Below are 20,105 nucleotides of genomic sequence, written 5' to 3'. Positions count from 1 at the left end.
ATAAACATGAGAACTTTTTACAAATATTGCCATTTCATCTTTATACTAGTTAATGAAATATAGAATGTATCAAATTGTTATAATGCTAGTGCAATAAATTTATTATACAGAGACACCATCTCAATAGTCTGTACACAGACGATGAAATATAGTGTCCCTAGTCAAAAGCTATAACTATTTTATTCAATTCAGAATGTGAACTCTATTTCATTAAATAATTATAAGGTAGGATTCAGGCTCCTATCACTTAATGTCAAATTAAACCACTGAATTACACATAAAAAAAATCAAAATACAAGAGTCAATGACACCAATTGTCTTGTAATGTCATTTTATTTTCAGCTACATAGACATCTTTTTCATGTATTGTTACTAGAACAACTTGTATAGGGTTTTATGGTTTGGGGTAAACATTTTTAAAAAAGGAACTTATCTCTATTATACAGAGTTACAATATAAAAATGATTTATAGACTATATTTTTCAGCATATAGGTAGCTACACTGTAATCCTGTTGAAGAAACTTTCCTATTTAAGCTTATAGGATGAAAATATATAATTAAAGTCTTCTGATCATAGCTTGAGACCATCAAGGGAATGTTTAGTTTCCTCCACAAAGAGCCACCAGGATTTTTTCATAATCTCCCTTGGTTTCATCCTGTTGATTCAAAAGTAAAGTATGTGACTCGAAACCATAATTACTCTAATTTTTTTAATTATACAAGAATTATTTTTAGACTTAGCTGTAGATGAGATTATACTTACCATTCATTTAATTAAACAATATGTACAACAGATAACTGACATTTTTTGATCATTGCATAAAAAAGCAATAGCCTTCAAGACTGAGATTACAAACTTCTCTGAATTAATTATGTTTTATATTAGTGCCATTATTTTCTATGAATGAAATATCACACAGAATTAAATAAGTATAACATAATATAATCTCATATCCTATGTGAGGAAATACCTGATTCACTCACTAGAAGAAGAGAAATGTATAGTGCCTGTAATTTTCTCACGTTTTCTGGGTAGATTTTAGTTATCCAATATGAATAATTAATTAAATTTAAATAGTTATCTACCTTTCAATAAGTCCAAAACCCTTGACTGCTCTTTGTCATATTTTTTTAAACATTCTTATGAGATAACTTGAGCATGAGTTTTAAACATTTTGCATGTGATAAAATTAAGGTAAATATTTTGAATAAGAAGTTTCTAATCCTCTGACCAATATTAATAGCAAAATAAACCATAATGTCTATCTACTTTAGAGGGAACACTAGAATATTTTGCTTTCTGAATTTATGCAGGAGAAACTAAATGTTTCCATGACTTTGGTTGAACAATGTACCTAGTATTTCAGTGGAGAACTCACTAGTAGATTTTACCAGTGAAAGTTCAATTTACTCATGAAGTATACACCATACTATATTAAATTAATCTTACATAGTAAATTTATAGATACAATAAGTCAATTCTTCTCTTTGAAGATCTTGCAAAAAGAACTTTCATTTGTGGGGATGGCATTAGAGGAATCACAACATACCAGGATGGCTTGGCAAAGGGAGATACCATACATCTTCTGATAGAATGCTTTGATATCATTCATGTCAATTTCAGAACGTGAAACCATAATCCTGATCAATGCCTTATGGCGAGTTCCAGCACCCTGGAGAAAACAAATGATGGTAAGTATCTCTTATATTCAGAAAATGCTCTCATTAAAGAACATGAATTTTAAAGTGAAGGCTTCTTACTCTTCCATATAATTTCTATAGAGAAACTAGCTATATATACACACACACACACACACACACACCTTACACAAATGGTAATGAAATGAAAATAAACAATCCTCTACATTAGCAGTAGGTATAGAGAGACGTCACGACTTCCTAACTCGTCTCTCACCATCCAGTCTCTACACTGTTCAATAATTACAAATAAAGGGAACTTCTAAACTGCAAATCTAATAATCTAATCTATCTATTTAAAACACTGTCAGTGATCTTCTGTTGCTCTTAGGATAGAAACTAATCAGGGCTTACGATATCCTGCCTAATTCTTTTCAGGACTTACAATATCCTGCCTAATTCTACCATCTCTTCCACTGTGCACCTTCACTCTATACTTACTGTCTTGAAAAGGTTCTGTTACCTTTTGCCTTCAAGACTGTGTGTGGGTTACTTCCTCCTCTTGGATCACCCTTGCTTTATCCCCCATCTCTTCCACTCTTGCCCTCATCTGGCTCATTTCTATTCAAACTTCAGGTCTTAGTTTAGCTGACAGCAATGCTATATGAATTTCCAGAGTCTGGAGTATATGTCCCACTTTGCTCTTCTGTGGCACCAGGTGTTCATCATTACCCAACGAAATATCACACTAGAGTACCACAGAAAGGGGGCAGCAACTATGCTAACCACTACAGAGCAGTACCTAGCATGTCTATCATTTCGTAGATGCTCCTTCATATTATTCAAATAGTTAGATCTTTCTCTCTTTCTCTCTCTCTGAAAACCTCTTTATTTTGGAGCTGCAAAGAAAAAACGAAGATAATGTCATAACTCTTCATTTATGGGCTCAAACTATCAGTACAGAAATGGCACCTTGTATAATACCATGCATGTCAGAGAGAAAAGTTAAAGTGACATAGCTGATCTCAAGTACATCTTTCTACATCCTTAATCATAGAATGACATTTCAAAAGAGTCAACTATTAATCTGTGGCATGAAAGAGTAATAAAAACGATAATTCAGACTCATAAAGTGGGAGATTATAAAACTTACAACCATAGAGGAAGTAGGCCACTAAAATTACACATTAAAAAAGAAAGTATATCACCTTTCTCGTGGTCACACAGGTTTTAAGCAAATCACAAGTGAGCCATAAATCACTTACCAGGCTCACTTTACAATCTCACCTGTAAACAAAAGGGACCTAATCTAACAGAAGTTTATTCTAAGAAGGTAGTGCATTACCTCTTCCATTGAATGGAACAATGATTCTCTTTAATGGGAAGATATTAAATGTGTGATTTTCAAACAATATGAGGTTTTCTGTTCTTTCTACAAATAATTCTTCCTCTAAGCAGGGCATATAAGTAGAATGGTACGTACTTTCATGGCCTGATGAAGTTTCTCTGCAAAGAAAGCTGGTTTGCTTGTGGCACACTTCACTGTAAGAGAAGAAAATTTTAGTTGATGTATTTACCATGAAAAAATGAAATACGCATATGAAAGAAACAGGAAATGTAGAATTTTGCCAACAGGATCCTATCCCTCATCACCATTCGTCACCTGTCATCTCCCAGTGTAGGGCAGTTAACTTATGAGAAGATATTTGTGACACTCTAGATGGTGGTTTTGAATATTCTCTCCCCTGATGACCAATTTTTTATTACCTTAAATACATTTCAACAGCAATTTCAGTAGTTAGTGCTATTCTGCATATATTCTCCTTGGAAATGGAGAAACCGCTAGGTGTTCAAGGCTATATAAGTATATAAGTACTTTATTTATGTTACTATAAGAACATTTAAAAAGAACATTCTGCGAACAACAGACACTGCAGACTATGAGAGAGGGCAGGGAGAGAGGGGACATGGGTCAAAAAGCTACTTATTGGGTACTTTGCTCACTACCTGAGTGCAGTACACCCATGGAACAAACCTGCACATGTACCTCTGCATCTAAAATAAGAGTTGCACAAACAAATAGGTAAAAATACATGAATAAATAAATAAAACACTCTGGGATAGGATGGGCTTAAATATAAAGCAGAACCCAAATAATACTAGCACATGTCAATTCATAGTGTTCTTCATCTTGTTGGGATCTATGGACCAACAGCATTGGCATCAATGGGGAGCTTGTCAGAAAAGCAGAATCTAAGCTCCACCTCAGACCTGGGGAATCAGAATCTGCATTTTAACAAGCTTTCCAGGGGATTCAAGTGCGTAGTCATGTGTGAGAAACACTGTTTGAGAACATAGGTTCCCCAACCCTGATGGCTTTCTGAATAACCTGGGAAATCTTTAAAAAGTACTGATTTTTAGAAGCCAACTCAGACCCACTGAACCAGACTTTCCTGGACGTGCCCAAGATTGTACAATTAACAAGCAGTAGACCCGGACTTGAAGTAACATTTATCTGTTTCCAGATCCTGTGCTCTCAATGACCATTCTGAATTGCCTCTGTGGTGTGTGCCCAGCCTGGTACATTGCTTGATATAAGTAGGTGCTCAGTAAGTATAGTCTATCTCTCCATATTTTTGAAAAGGGGAATAATATCTGTTGTTATTAAGGTTATCGCACTTTGCCAATCTTTTATGTTGCTTCAGTTGAAACAGATGCACTACTTCTGGTTGTTTTTTGTTTTCTTTTATTGGTTTTGTTGCTATTGTTGTTGTTACGTATAGGATAGCATTGAAAATACAATTTCTAGTTAGAAAACTCTTTCAACTGCAGGACTACATACCGATAGCTGTGAGGCATTTTTCAATGTCACCTTTCAACTCCAGGTCCAGAACTTTGTTCATGTCATGCTTACTGTACTTGGTGTATTTCTGAAACACTGAATATTAAATTTAAACTAAGATACATACAAAACATCCTTTTCTTTAGAAAACTTTAGCAAAATCAAGGCCACTGACACAAAGAATTTTTTAGAATAACAACTTTGGCTACAACTTTTAAAGCAATATACACAATCATAATATGAATACTTAATCCTCTCCTAGGAATGTAACTCACATGGCCATTTTGGTATTCCTGTATATTTTGGGGAAGTATTTGCAAGCATTGACAGTTATTAGAAATGGCATGTGATTGACAACCGTAGCACTTCCTACAGCAGTTCTAAGAGCCACAGCAAATGGATCTTCCCTTATATAAAGACCTGTGCACTAAGTTTCTCTTACATTTAACAGTAGAAATCAGTATACTACTATAAGATGATGAACTTTGGTAATCATCACGACTTTTCCATTGCCTTGGATTCCAAGAGGCTCAGAGCTAAATCTTGCACTCAAATGCCAGGCCTTTTCCTGAGTTTGTCTTGTTGTTGTTTTTCCAAAGCACCTACATATTTCTTTCTTCATTTAGCTGTAAGGGTTTTTTTTTGTTTTGTTTTGTTTTTCTTCATACTAATTTCATTTGTTCTGTTATGCATGTCTTTTCCCACATATATTCCAAATCTTTCAGGGGAGTAAAAGCAGTGAAAATAACAAAATGATGTTCCACATGCCCAAGTCACAAAATGTATTAAATATTATAAAGTAGTGGCTGTACAAAATTGGACAAATGGACAAATAACGAGTTAGGAACGCTATATCTGTTTGATACAGGAGAGATACTGATAAAGGGTTCTGTTTTTACTTTATCTTATTTGTTCTCAAAGAAGAAAATTGCATCTTCCATAAACAGATTCCAGAAAAAAAAATTTATTGTTACCTCTGCGAAGATGTGGATAGCTTCTGGTGGTAAGGATGGTATTGAACACGTTTACGTCTGTCCCCTTTCTCCTTTCTCCTGCTTCATACAAGGCCTGTCAAGAAACACAAAAGTAAACACTTCACTATCTGCTGAAATGATATCTGCACAATAATGTTAGACCTTCTCAAAGATTATCTAGGCAGTCGCTTTGTGCCCAGTACAATCAGAGTAGTCAACAATAAGATTGCAAGTTCTTTAAAGATAGGGACCTTATTTTGTTTGTCAAATATCTCCCACAGTTTCTCTCAAGGTGCCTTGTAAACACTAGAGACTGAATATATGTTTGCAGAATAAATGTTTGCTGAACTAAATTGCTTTAAGATTATGCTCTATAGCAAGACAACTCCAAGGGGATCTCTAAAAAGACTTTTTACTCTGTTGTTCAAAGTAATTATCAGCAAATGTTACTTATAAATCAATAATTCAACCATAACCTGGACCTTGCATTTTGATGTTAGAATTTCTGGATTCAAATTCTGACTCTGCAATTTCAAAGCCGTATAATCTTAGACAAACATTTCAACCTTACTAAATTACAGATTTTTTTTCTTTTATATATGAAAAATATGATCTCTGCCCTATCTGTCACAAGCAGTCTCTATTAACTTTGAAATGTTAACTACCATCATTCTCTTGGGTCACACTAATCCATGTAGCCTCCATAAATATATATTAAGAACTCTGATAGTCTTAAAATGGAAAGCAAATTCAGAAATGTCAAAAGCAAATAAGAAATTTTTATTATGGGCAATTATTCAAATGCTAACTCTTGTTCTTTAATATGCTTGAACAATTTCTATTGAAATGATAAAACCTCCAATGTATGTAAAAAGTTATTTTGCACTTTTCAAGCAAATTGATCTGATATGTATGCATTTATTGAACAAAAAGTTCATGAGTGCCAATTATGCACATGATAATGTACTGGTATAGCAGAAGTGGATGGGGGTACACAAAGAAATCTCTATCCTTAGTGAAGCATTGTAATGAATTCTCTAGAGAATACTCTTCCATGAGAAGGCATAATGCAAACATTAGTTGTCTGCTTTAAATGGAAATTCCAGACTCTAAAATGGTATGATTTTTCTTATGTTGCCAGTGGTTTTGCCTATAAATAACCAGCAATGTCACTGAAACTATATAAAACAATATGTTAGAAAGTATATATTATTATAATTTATCCTATACTCTTATCATTGCAGTAATATTTTAACAATATAAATCGACATCTATAAACCATTCCAAAGTTCTCTGTTAAAAATAATGTTAAGTATGCTTAATCTTTCCATTGCACATAATAAAAAATTTACATTTCCCTTTCTTATACTTAGTTCAATGAAAGGTCAGAGTTTTTTTTAACAAACAGTTCTTGTGAATGACAAATCAAATTTGTATTGTCCTTCTTTAGTTCTCTCTGGTTTTATGAATAATGAGAGATATTGAAAACTTACAAAGACTACGTTTTTTTCTCTTTTGGGCTACAGAAAGTCATGCCTCATTCAGGAAATGAACATTAAGAAGCCATTGGTCTCTCAGGAGATCTTAGATTTGCTTTCACAGGGCATCATGTGGTAGCCCCACCTAAGGTAGGAAGATGGACTGCAGCAGTATTTTGTAAGCACTTCCTTACCCTGGCATCTGAATCAGCCAAGTCTTCATTCACACCAAAGTCCTCAGATCGGTCACCCTGAAAGAAATCCCATTCTCTTGTTAAGTTCTTCTCTAGCATGTAATTGTATGATTTACTTAATTCTTTTAACCTCAGATAAATAATATTTTTTGAGAAAAAGATATTCTACTACTCATTTCTAAATGGAGCTCAGATCCAAGATTTTACCTGCGATGGTTTTAGATGTTCTTCCCCTCCAAACCTCATGTTGAAATTTGATTCCCAGTGTTAAAGGTGGGGCCTAGAGGGAGGTATTTGGGTCCTGGGGCTGATCTCTCATGAAGAGATTAATGCCATCTCTGGGAATAAGTTCTTGCTCATGAGAACCACAAGAGCTAGTTGTTAAACAGGCTGGTACATCCCCATTCTCTCTCTTGCTTCCTCTCTTGCCATGTGGTCTCTGCACACACCAGCTCCCTTTCCTCTTCTGTCAGGAGTGGAAGCAGCCTGAGGCTCTCACCAGACACAGATGCCCAGTCTTGAACTTGTTAGCCATCAGAATCCTGAGCCAAATAAACCTTTTTATCTTTAAAAATTACCTAGCCTCAGATATTCCTTTATAGAAACACAAAATGGACTAAGAAATTAGTCTTTATAAAAGAAGAGGCATTTCCTAAAGTATCTGAGTTGTACCTTAGCAAGAGAAAGCAAAGCGTTCCGAAAATCTCCAGATGTGTCTGAGGTTATGTCTTTGGCCAGATCTCTCTTCAGTTCTGAGAAAAGAGAAAAATAGATTTTATAGTAAACCAGTGATGAATAAGAAGAATGTCTGACATCTCTAAGTTGGTTGAAAATTCACAGTGCCATAGTGTTCAATGACTTATGGAACACGTTTCAAAATATTATCATTTTTCAATAAGAAGAGAAAAATTAAAGCAGATACATTTCTGGATCCTTGAATTTATTTCATATGAAGCAATGGGAGCAATTTAGATAATACTGTGATTGAAAATTCACAGTCATAAAGCTTTTGTTAAGAATAAATTGTATAGGTATACATTAGTAATTAATTCTGAAATACAACATGGCAGAATTTAAGCAATAGAATGAATAAAATAATTGTTTAAAAGAACAAAATGAGGTACTTGCTTGAATACAAATTATTTATTTAGTTTAAAAATTATAAATGTCTTATAAGTAACGCAGTTTGATGATTTATGTGTGTGTGAACACTTCTGCTTAACTATGTAAAATTATATTGTAATAGGAAAAATAAATTGAATTTATAATTGATTAGTGCTATGGTTTTGATATTGTTTGTTTGGCCCTGCCGAGGCTCATGTAGCACTTTATTCTCCATTGTTGAAGGTGGGGCCTGTTGGGAGATGTTTGGATAATGGGGGCAGATCCCTCATGAATGGCTTGGTGTGAGTGATTTCTCATTTATAGTTTCTTTAAGAACTGGTTGTTTAAAAGAGCCTGGCACCTCCTTTTCTCTCTCTCCCTCTCTGCACATAATCTGCTTCTGTCTGCTTTCTCCCATGAGTAGAAGTAGTATGAGGCCCTCATCAGACGCAGACGCTGGTCCCATACTTCTTTACAGTATTTCCTTTCTTTATACATTACTTGGTCTCAGATATTCCTTTATAGCAACAAACAGACTAAAACAACTTGAAACTGGACAATTTAATAAGCTATCACTGGCCTATATCATGGCATAACGAAAAAAAAAACCACATTTTTATAAACTCTGTTTTATCAAACAGAAAATTATTATTATCACTGATACATGGATCTAACATAAACATTGGTAATTAAATAAGAATTGCAGAAAATGAGGTTTAAAAGCTTCCTTATTTTTATTATTTTATTAAATTCCTCTGAAAACGACATGCAAAAGCTATTGTATTCTCCATGCTTGGTATGAGAAGCAAGCAGAAAGATCTTCTATGTGCCACATATTGGGTTGGGAAAGCAAAAAAGCCAGCAGCTCAGGGAAATGAGAGAAGGAAAACGGTAACAGATTTGCAATTACCCTGTTTTTAGTGTTGAGCACGTCATTTAAATGAAATGCTTCACTGAAGAGACAAAATAAGCTAAGACTAATCTTTTATTCTGTGAATTTAACTGGAGATAAAGAGTGAGTTGCTTATGTTCATAATGATAAAGTTAAGGTTTCCAACAGAGAATTATAAGCACCTAATTCTTTACTTTTTCATGAACAAATGAAGAACATTTTGTTAAAAGTTTTTTTTGTTATTATGTATTCTTTTCAAAATAAATGACATTTGGACATTTTTATGAAACACATTCCAGGCCGGGCGCGGTGGCTCAAGCCTGTAATCCCAGCACTTTGGGAGGCCGAGACGGGCGGATCACGAGGTCAGGAGATCGAGACCATCCTGGCTAACACGGTGAAACCCCGTCTCTACTAAAAATACAAAAAACTAGCCGGGCGAGGTGGCGGGCGCCTGTAGTCCCAGCTACTCCGGAGGCTGAGGCAGGAGAATGGCGTAAACCCGGGAGGCGGAGCTTGCAGTGAGCTGAGATCTGGCCACTGCACTCCAGCTCGGGCGACAGAGCAAGACTCCGTCTCAAAAAAAAAAGAAACACATTCCAGAATAACAGAAAAATGTTTTTCAGAAATTTTTAAAACTTCGGTGCTCTCAATTGAGGTTTCCATTATAATCGTATGTGGCCATTTATCCTAGAGGAAAATGTTATATTAAAACGCAAGCTTGTTGGGGATTGGGACACCATCTCTGTTGTCAACAACCTAGCAACACAAGTGTTGCCTGGTAACAGCATTTAATAGACATGTGCCAAACAATAAAGAAACATTTTGATATGTAGAGATTCCAAAGCTGCCGCAATTAACATACACATTCAATTTTAAGAAAGTATATCAGATTTCCTTTTCAACTAAGGCACTTGGACTGTTGGACATTACAACTTACCCTCTCTGTAGACCCTGTTAATGTCTCTGATTTCTTTGTTAGTTCTTGATGCCAAAATCTCAATCAGAGTATCTTCATCAGTTCCAAGGCCCTAAATTTGAAGAGAAGAAAAGGAGAAATGTAGAAAAAAAATCTTCATTCAAGAGGGTCAACTAGTTTTTGGTGTCCCAAAATTTGTTTGACTCTGTCATTTAGTAAATTTCACCCACAATATTTAATAATTACAATAAGCCCTATTACATTGCCCTAAAACAAAACAAGTTTATCATCAATATTTTGGGTAAAAATAAAAACGCAAATATATGACTCATACAGTGACATGACGTGGAAGGTGTTAGTGCCAAAATTTACATTTTCATGTATATATTAATTCCTTCATTGAGTTATTAATTTATCCTTCAACCTCCCACTGATTGATAGGCACTGTACTAGATTTTGAAAAGAACATAAGCATAAGTGACTTGCCCAATACATCCTCTTGAGGAAAGGAGTTTGCTTAAATTGGGTGATTTACCTTCATGGCAGCACGAAGTTCATCAGCATCAAATTGCGCTGGAGTTTTTAGCAGAGCTAAAACAACCTCCTCAAGGTGACCCGTAAGGGCTTTCTTCAGTGTTTCATCCAGGGGCTACAAAAAAAGAAAAAAAAAGATTAGAATCAGGGCTTCAAATAAGTAATGTGCTAGGTTAAAAAATGTGGTATTACCTGACTTTAAGTCATCATACAGCTCATCCCTAAACCCAACCATCTTTTAGAGCTTCTTTCCTTCACATACAACGTGTACCAAATATTTTGAAACATTATCTTATTCTTTTAGATCTAGAGGGATTAGAATAAAATTTACTGAATTCATCGATAACTTCTTAAAGGATAGGTTAGTAGTCTTTTATACAGGGGAGAAATCACAAAGCAGACTGTGTGCTAACAGAAAACAGAAGTAAAATTACTTTTAAAATAATATATTCATGTTTCCAATCTTTGAGGTTTGTACTTCTCAAATAAGCAGTATAATCAGATATTGAAATTATATAGTTTTCTAATTTTGTTGCTTTAAAAAACTCATATTTGGTATAAAAGACATAAGGTTTATTTTTAAAGTAGAATTATATATAAACTTTAGGCATTAAACAGCTCAGTTTAAATATTAGTACATTTCAATCAGACCATATTCTTTATTGACAACAGCAATCTTGTTTATGTTCAAATTAAAAATCTGACCCCAGAGCACCACATCTGCAAAGAATATGACTTTTCTTTGACTTTTCCAAGACGACCAATGTATAAAAATAGGAAATTTGATAAAATGGATTCAATTGCAACAAAGTGGATAAACACTGCAATCCCAATCATAGATATAATGCGAAAACAGTGGTTAGAAATGTAAAGAACTAGGTAACTGTGCTTCCGAATCCATGGTTAAGTGTAAATATGCTGAAATTAAATATCTAACTTTACCACTCTAACTCACCTTTCCTGTTTCCTGGAGATATGCTGCTTTGATCTGTTGACGCTGTGCATTGTTTCGCTTAGTTAGAATGTCAATGATGGTTGCTTCATCCACACCTGGAAATAAAGGGCTGACAGCCTTTAACATCAATTTTCTTCATCATCATCATCAGTTGACATAAAAGAATTCATTATCGAGATGTTCCAAATGAACTTCTTAACAAATTAAGAGGTATAAATTATTTATCAGCATAGAAAATCAATGTTATACTACATATTAAGGAAGCACTTGGGAGAATGACATTTCATTCATTCGAGTGAGAAAGGAAGAGACAGTTAACTTTTCCTGGCCCTCAGTGTTGCAGTGTTTGATCCTAGTTTCAACTCTATATGTGAACAGAGGTTGTAATTTCAGCATGGAGTTTCTACTAGAAATGAGCTAGTAATATCTGCTGTTACAGTAGAGATTCCACGGATTTGAACACAATTTCCTCAGTGTTAAGTAAATAATTATATCTTCATTTGGCAAAGAAATTTTTTATCTTCAAAATGAAACAGATTCTTCCCATTGCACATGTCTGTTTTTTGACAGTCGTTCAAATAGCCATTTTGAAATGTCCAGGAGGGAACTGTTTTGAGGAAACACATTACCTTTAACCATTATGGCCTTGTGCAAGGCAGCGACATCCGAGGATGGATTGAAGGTAGGATAGGGGCTCACTGCTGATCCAGGACCACCTTTGGATGACTTCACAGTTTGCTAAGAATGAGAGAGAAATAAATTAATGGCCATTTACTTATATTCGTTTTTATTTCAATATTGCAATCATCATTTTATTATCACTCTACTTACAACATATTCCTGCTCTTCATTTTCAATAAACCAGGCCTGCTTGAGGAATTCTGATACCATTGCCATTTTTGAAAAAGTGTCTGGAAAGAAAACAGGTAGATGCTTTTACAAAACAAATGCACCATACACAACCTCTCCTTCCTCACCTCTTACGTAAGAGGCAGCATTAGAGAGTAGCCTTGCTCTTACTTTCCAGGATTAATTACATTTAGGAGCATAACAAAATGTAAGACGTAAGTTTATTTTTTTTTTAAAGGAAGCTTTCATCCTTAAAATGAAGCCATACCCTCCTCTCTGAAACTGAACTCTTTCTTGGCATATTCAATTCTAAACTTTAGGGATCAGACAACTACTACAAGTAAGCACACAGGCTGAAGAGAGGAGTTTGTGGTTCCCTACATTGTTCTAAATTTATAGACCATCCACCGTATGCCAAGCACTAAGAGTACAAAAACATTGAAAAATCATCTTATGTACCCTCAGGACTTAAAGCTAGTGTGTATTCTCCACAGGAAAACATAAAGGCTAAAGAAACTTCTTAGAGTAGGCCCTGGCTGACCCATGCCTCTCTTGAAATGAGTCAAAATTAACCTGGCAGAAAAGTTAAAAGAGCACAAACAAGAAGCTTGTCATATTTGGGAAGCTGAAGAAAGTTTGCTAGAGCAAGAAATGTTGGCAGAAACTGAAACAAGAAGTTTAAATGTGTCCACAAAAAGGGTTTCTTTTTATTTGTGTGTTTTTTTAAAGCAGCATGGTTTCATTTATGTTTCAGAAAGACCATTCATCCTGTATCATGGAGAATGGCTAAGAGATAGACAAGATGAAGGATTAGAACACTATTTAGTAGACCATTAGACCATCTATGTAGAATTAATGAGAGCCTGTCCAAAAGTAATGGCTAGATGAAAAGCTTAATGATTGCTTTTGTTTTTGTTTCTGTTTTTGAGATGGAGTCTTGCTCCGTCGCCCAGGCTGGAGTGCAGTGATAGGACTGCAACCTCCGTCTCCTGGAGTCAAGCGATTCTCCTGCCTCAGCCTCCCAGGTAGCTGGGATTACAGGCACTGGCCACCACACCCAGCTAATTTTTGTATTTTTAGTAGAGACGGGTTTTCACTATGTTGGCCAGGCTGGTCTTGAACTCCTGACCTCAGGTGATCCGCCCACCTTGGCCTCCCAAAGTACTGTATTTACAGGTGTGAGCCACCGCTCCCAGACAATGATTACATTTATAAGGTAAAATAATCTATGACAACCTGTACAAGTGAATTCAGATTTAAAATTTTATCTGTAAAAAGATATTTCCCCCTGAATAATTTAGTTTCCTTTTCTATTTCTTGGTATAAAATTATTCAGCATTGAAATAATTGCTGTCTTCACATTTCTTCCTATTTGAGCTGTCTAAATAGTAGTCCTACATATTTTTCCACCCAACACAAAAAACCCAGAAAAGGATTATTTTATACAGGATTTTTGGTTCTAACGGGAAGCCTAGAGGTGAAATTGTAACATGCATGCTCTTTTGGCAAACTCTACCTTAAAGGAAATTTCTTGAATTGCTATCATGACTTGGCAATATTTTTATTTAATGAGACATATATTTTTAAGATCTTAAGTATATTAAAAATTAATGTATTCCCTATTTTGGCCACACACACAAAAAAAGCCATCATGATCCTTTTAGTCTGGGGATGTTTTTCAGAGGCCTTGCTCAAGGTCTACACTGATCGGTCTATCCACACCATTCTGTTTCACCCCTCTAGAGACTACTCTCATGAATGCTTGCGAGAGAGGTTGAGAGGATAATCTTGGCAGTTTTAAATTCTTGACATGAAGATAAATGACTCATGAGGCATAAAACCCATAAACTAATTCCACAACAGCATGTTCAGAGAAACCCTTTCAATTTACACCTGCTAAAAAAATAACTGGAGTTCCAAGTAATAACAATGAATGCATGAAAAAAATAATATCCAAAGCAGAAACCATCTCCACTTAATTCTCATGGGATTGCTCTTATTACTATTCTGTCATCTGTGAGAAGAACAATACCTTTTCCACTCATTTAAAGTAGTCTCTTTCCTAAATTTAATCGATAAATTTAAAATTGTTTCCTGAGGTGAAGTAACAACGTGCAATTTTACACAAGATTTTAGTTCCCATTACAGTCTAGTCTGATACAATTGCGGTTGCCACATGGAGTTTCATATTCCAACTTCTTCATTGGCACACCCAATACTTTAAAAGCAATTCTAGCAGCTTCAGGCACTCTAAATTTCCATTTTCATCATCTCATCCAAGCCTTCGATAAAGAAGAATCATCAAAATAAGTGTTATAATTCGTCATTTGGCAAAGTACTACTACATCACTTATAAAAACATGTTCATTAATTCCATTCTTTTCAATTAGCAAATAAAAGCTTCAAAAGAAAGCAAAACAAAAACTAAAGATATGGTCCAGTCTGAAATTAAAGGTGTCTCTGATAACTTCAAAATAAACTTTACAAAAACTTTACCATAGTAGTTTTTTTTTTTTTTTTTTTTAAAAAAAAATTGAAAAAATTCCCATTAAAAAAAAAAAAAAAAAAAAAAAGCTAGAGAGAGCCTAGGAAAAGGTATACTAATTACACAACACAAGATAACAAAAATAAGTGGTTTAAGTCACTTATTTGACAGACAGATCATCCCTAGAGGAGATAGCTTTGTGATTTATATCTTCTAAGTTCCTACATTCCAGCCTGAAGTATTTGGATAGACTAAAAGCATAATCTAGGAAAGAAAAGCAGCCAATAGAGAATTTTCTTCAAGAAATCAATTAGAAAAAAACGGATTCTGAATTCAGCCAAATTCACCACTAGCTCTTAGCAAAGATTAAAGACAGGAGCATCAAAGCAGGATATAGAAATTGCTCTAAAGGAAACAGATTTTATCACATACAGCTGGTTAAGGGCCCAAAGCCAACTGCACATATTAACTGAGCTTCCTAATAATTATAATACATCTAACAAATACGAAATATATTTTTTATATATATTGGCCAAATTCTATTCATAAGCCATTCTGACTCTTCAATACCTATACTCTGCATGAAAATCTACCTGCGCCAATGAGTTCACGAAAGGTTTTCTTTTTTCTCTCTTTTTGGTTGTAGTGTATAAAGCTTGCAATAGATTTTAAAGAGCCTGTTCTATCAACTTACAGATTTCAACTAACTCAAAACAGATTTCAACTAACCAACAATAAGCTCTAAAACTAAGTTTATTTAAGTACTTAGCATGAGCTCAATGAAAGTGAAATTAGCCATTTATACAAAGGCTAATCTATAAGGAAATTAACAATATTTCACATTTCTTCTAATGGTCTTTTTGTCTAAAGACCATTAGACATGTCTTGCATGTCTAATGAACATGCACTGCCTACCAATGTCAACTTATCTATTATTTGAATGTATAACTTTCTAAAGAGTAGCATTTTTTGCATATTTATGTGTCCTAAAAGAGAACCCCCTTCATTTTTCCATCTCTCGGCCTCATGAAAGGCTACCTCTAGTATTTGTGACAGAGGAAGCTGAGTTTTGTGGTTGATTATATCTTCCTGGTTACAATCTAGAACTATCAGAGTTTTGCAATGATAGTAACAGCAACAACTAACCCTTACTTGGAATAACAGCCTTTCATCATTATCCTCAGTTTCTATCTGGGAAAACTGAGTATTATTTTCAGGCAGTCTTCCTGCTAGTACTGGCAAGAATGGCGACATAAATCCATCCCTTTTGATTCCAAAGTATTGTATATTTTGGCTGGGCATGGTGGCTCACACCTGTAATCCCAGCAATTTAGGAGGTGGGCAGATTACTTGAGGCCAGGACTTCAAAACCAGCCTGGCCAACATGGCGAAACTCCATCTCTACTGAAAGTACAAAAATTAGCCAGGCATGGTGGTGAGTGCCTGTAGTCCCATCTACTCAGAAGGTTAAGGCAGGAGAATCACTTGAACCCATGAAGAGGTGGAGTCTTCAGTGAGCCGAGATCATGCCACTGTGCTCCATCCTGGGCAACATAGCAAGACTGTCAGAAAGAAAGAAAAGAAAGAGAGAGAGAGAGAAGGAAGGAAGGAAGGAAGGAAGGAAGGAAGGAAGGAAGGAAGGAAGGAAGGAAGGAAGGGTGTTATTCTTTTAAATTAGTGACCAAAAAGCAAATGACATGATCAGTGTTCTTTTTAATAACTCACACCTGAGAATCAAATTCATTAACAGTCAACTTGTGCAGACCATGGCAAGTTTCACCCCAGCCTTAGGGAGTTTATTTTTAAATGCATGCCTTGTGCATAGTTTTTCCTCGAATATATATTTCACAAGTCCTTCCCACACCTTCCCTGATGAGAGAAGGCAATTAAGACTACACAATGGCATGATTTACAAAAAGCAATTTATGAAAGGTAGCCTCACTAATGTTTTGCTTCCAGGCTTTTCGATAGGCTGTTCTTCTTGCCTGGAATACTTGTTCCTTCTCCACATTCAGTTCTCTTTGCCTAACTAATAGCTACTTCTAAATGAGGCGTCAGCATTGACCTCATCATGTTCTTCAGAAACCCTTCATTCGTTCCTCAGTCCTGGATTCGGTGACCTTCCATGCTCTCCCAAAGCATCCTGACTTCACCCCTACACCAGCCCCACCATTCTGTATTATCACTTTCCATTCATTTATTTATATTCCCCAGGAGCAGGCCATGAGGCCCATGCTAACATAATAATATTCATTATGTATGTACTTCCAATACCTAGCAAAGTGCCTGGAATTTTGGATGTTAATAAGTATTATTGAATGAGTATCATGTATCATTGCTAATATTTTTAAAAACATATCTACAGTAATTTAACAAACATTTTCTCCCCAGAACTATAGGATATAAAATACAAATTGAAGTATACTGGTTCTTGATTATCTGGCGATCTGACCTCAAGAAAAATATTTAGCTTCTCCAGAGGGTCTTCATTTATAAAATAAAAATGTTGAAGTAATTAGTATCTAAGATCCATTTACAGCTCTGAAGTGCCAATCTTAAATTTTACTTCAAGTAGATGAAGATGAAGAAAACTAGCATAATGAAGGAAGGTATTGTGTAAATTGGATCTGTTCTGAGCTTCCTGATGAAATTCTCTCCAACTTTAAAGGAAAAGGAAATAGTTGACTTCAAAAAACTGTTTATAGTTTATCATTGAAAATATTCCAGTGATTTAGCTCTTATTTTAAATGTCATAAATTAATAGGCCTAGAGAGAGCTAATGTCATATTCAGAAATCAACCTTTGCAGACATTTTGGTTGAAAAAGTATTTAATAAGCCTGAAACTCTGGTTGGTTCCTTAATAATGTTATTATTAACTATTTTGTCAACATTTGTTAAATGCTGACTATGTGCCAGATGTGGTTGAGCCTGGAGCTAGGGTGGTAATGTCACTTTTGGGGAAGAGGCCATTTCAGAATTATGAAACCAACATTTTACCACATTTGAGTCATTTGCAATGTGCACTCTCTCACAGCTACCAAAATACTCCTGTGGAAAGAGGGTAACATTGCTTTTTCAAAGTTTATACAATCTTTTAGACATAACCAAGGCAAGAAAAATCTCATCCTTGTTAATTTCTAGCAGTGAACATAAGAAATCAGAACATTTAATAAACATTTAAAATGACAAAACAGAAAAATCCTTGAAGGAATATGTTTAAGAAAAAATACCCAGATATATGGTCATAATTTGTAATCTCACTTTTACAAATATATCCAACACCAGTAAATACTCTTCTTTAGTTTTGCTTTGCGCTTTTCTAAGGAGTTTTATGGCCATTAGCCCATGCAACACTCAAGTGGAATAGCTGTTAGAGGGCCTTACTGACATTCCCTTAGGCTAATGTATCTGACACTACCCAGTAAGTATTTCCCTTCTTCTTAGGTTTTCCAGCCAGCATTTGAAAAGCCTGTATATGACACAGAGCCTACAAGAAAAGGAATGTGACCACACCCTCTTTAAATGAAACAAGTAATAAACGGACCTTCTTATTTTACATAGCATGAGCAAACATAACATATGTTTTTAATTTAAATAGGACGAGCAAACATAACATATATTTAAAAATGTTTATTACAAAGGGCATGATTACCACTTTGAGGTCTGATCTATCTCATTTTCCTTACAAAAGAGGAAAATAAATTATGAAAGTCCTACCAGTTTGAAACAGTTCCCTGCAGCTCACTCTTACCACTTTTGTTCTTGCCCCCAAAAAGCAGCCCCCATCATGATTTCTCTGTAAAACACACACAGCTCTTGGGAAGAAATATTTCAAGGGGAAGAAAAGGAAAAACACATTCTTTAAAGGCTACCAAAGGAAAAGCACATTCTTTCCTTCTTTCTCATGGTAACTTACCAAGAGCACAATGAGCCAGTATTAAGCAAACTTATCATATTTTTACTTGTATTTGTTAACTAAGAAGAACAGAAACATTGTAATTTGTGATTCCTAAAATATAAATATCCAATGTAATTCTACAGAAAGATTTATGAATGACTTATCATGTTAAATGCAACTAACCATAAGTCCCGTAGAAGCAGTAACATTTAACATAGTGATGAGAAAAGTTTTCAAAACAACCAGAACTAACTGAAAGGAAAACCAAGACTTACCTTTATCTCTACCTTCTTGCAAAGAACTAAGGGGAAATTCTTCTCTGAAGATTTCACACTAGCCGTGGAGACTTGGGCTCCTGATTTTATAGGATTTGAAAGGAAGCCACACCTAGCAACCAGAAGTTAGTAATTGGCTGCCTTCTGTTTGAAGTACGTGGCTCAGCTATGTCCAAAAACAAAGTGAAACAAGTCTTGCAAAACTACTCACTAAACCAACTCATCTGGCATTACAAAGGAAAAGAAATGGAAGGACTGATTTTCCCCCCCTCTGTATTTTGCACTTTTATTTCCAGATGGTATATTTATTTTGCACTTTTATTTTTAGAGTATACATCTGCCCCAATCCTAATACCACTGATTGGCACACTTTTGTAGTTAAATAGGTTGTAGACTGAAAAAAGTATGTTACCTTCAGAACTAAACAAACAAACTTTTACATTTGAATTCCACCTCCACTTATTATTCTGTAACTTTAGGGACATACTTAATTTTTCTGAACCTGTTTTTACTTTTGTTTTCTTGTCTTTTTTTCCCTCCCTTTTAGTGGAGAATGGGTTCTCATTATATTGCCCAGGCAGGTCTCAAACTCCTGGGCTCAAGCTATCCTTTTGCCTCTACCTCCCTAAGAGTTGGAATTACAGGTGTGAGCCACCATGCCTAGCTGTTTTTATTTTTGTATATAGGAGTATTATCTAAGTTGTCTACCCACTAGAATTCTTGTGACAATGGAGAAATAACATATATTTGTAAATTTTAATATTACACAGCGCCGAATGACTTTCTATTTATATTTTTCTTGCCTTCAAAAACAAAAGACTTTGTTCCTAGATATAGCTTTTTATTATAAGAAATATAGAAGTACTAAAGTTCCAGATTGGCTCAAAATTTTGAGCAAAGGTAATGCCAAAAATTTGATCATTATGAAGTTCAATAAAAGCATTGACATTAAAAGGCCTATCTACATTAATTCTTTTAAATAGAGTCAGTTACATAGAACTGTATATATAAATTATAATATAGATCAGTTATGCATAAATTCTGATATGAATAGATCTTTGACATT

The 20,105-nt window shown here is 34.9% G+C and overlaps 1 protein-coding gene across 1 annotated transcript; it reads right to left on the bottom strand.

Annotated features, from left to right (window-relative positions):
• Nucleotides 1-314: 314 nt before the first annotated feature.
• On the bottom strand, nt 315-19,228 carry ANXA1 (annexin A1). The gene is made up of 13 exons (XM_023213111.2): nt 19,040-19,228; nt 12,363-12,442; nt 12,161-12,269; nt 11,532-11,626; nt 10,578-10,691; nt 10,064-10,154; nt 7,800-7,879; nt 7,128-7,184; nt 5,456-5,549; nt 4,482-4,577; nt 3,123-3,181; nt 1,552-1,674; nt 315-657 (listed from the first exon to the last, which is right to left on the bottom strand). The coding sequence occupies exons 2-13, from the start codon at nt 12,426-12,428 to the stop codon at nt 601-603; spliced, it is 1,041 nt and encodes a 346-aa protein (XP_023068879.2). The 5' UTR covers nt 12,429-12,442; nt 19,040-19,228; the 3' UTR covers nt 315-600.
• Nucleotides 19,229-20,105: the final 877 nt, after the last annotated feature.

The sequence above is a fragment of the Piliocolobus tephrosceles genome, chromosome 14 (assembly GCF_002776525.5).
Source record: "Piliocolobus tephrosceles isolate RC106 chromosome 14, ASM277652v3, whole genome shotgun sequence".
NCBI lineage: Eukaryota > Metazoa > Chordata > Mammalia > Primates > Cercopithecidae > Piliocolobus > Piliocolobus tephrosceles.
The sequence above is the reverse complement of the archived record's forward strand: the minus strand, read 5'-3'. Positions and strand labels throughout refer to the sequence as shown.

Excerpts from the sequence above, each read along its gene's own strand:
- ANXA1 (XM_023213111.2), bottom strand. The coding sequence starts at position 12,428 with ATGGCAATGGTATCAGAATTCCTCAAGCAGGCCTGGTTTATTGAAAAT. Across the intron at positions 11,627-12,160 it reads CAAGGCCATAATGGTTAAAG|GTGTGGATGAAGCAACCATC; the intron begins GTAATGTGTTTC and ends CTTTATTTCCAG. Across the intron at positions 7,880-10,063 it reads TAACAGGGTCTACAGAGAGG|AACTGAAGAGAGATCTGGCC; the intron begins GTAAGTTGTAAT and ends CTCTTTTCTCAG.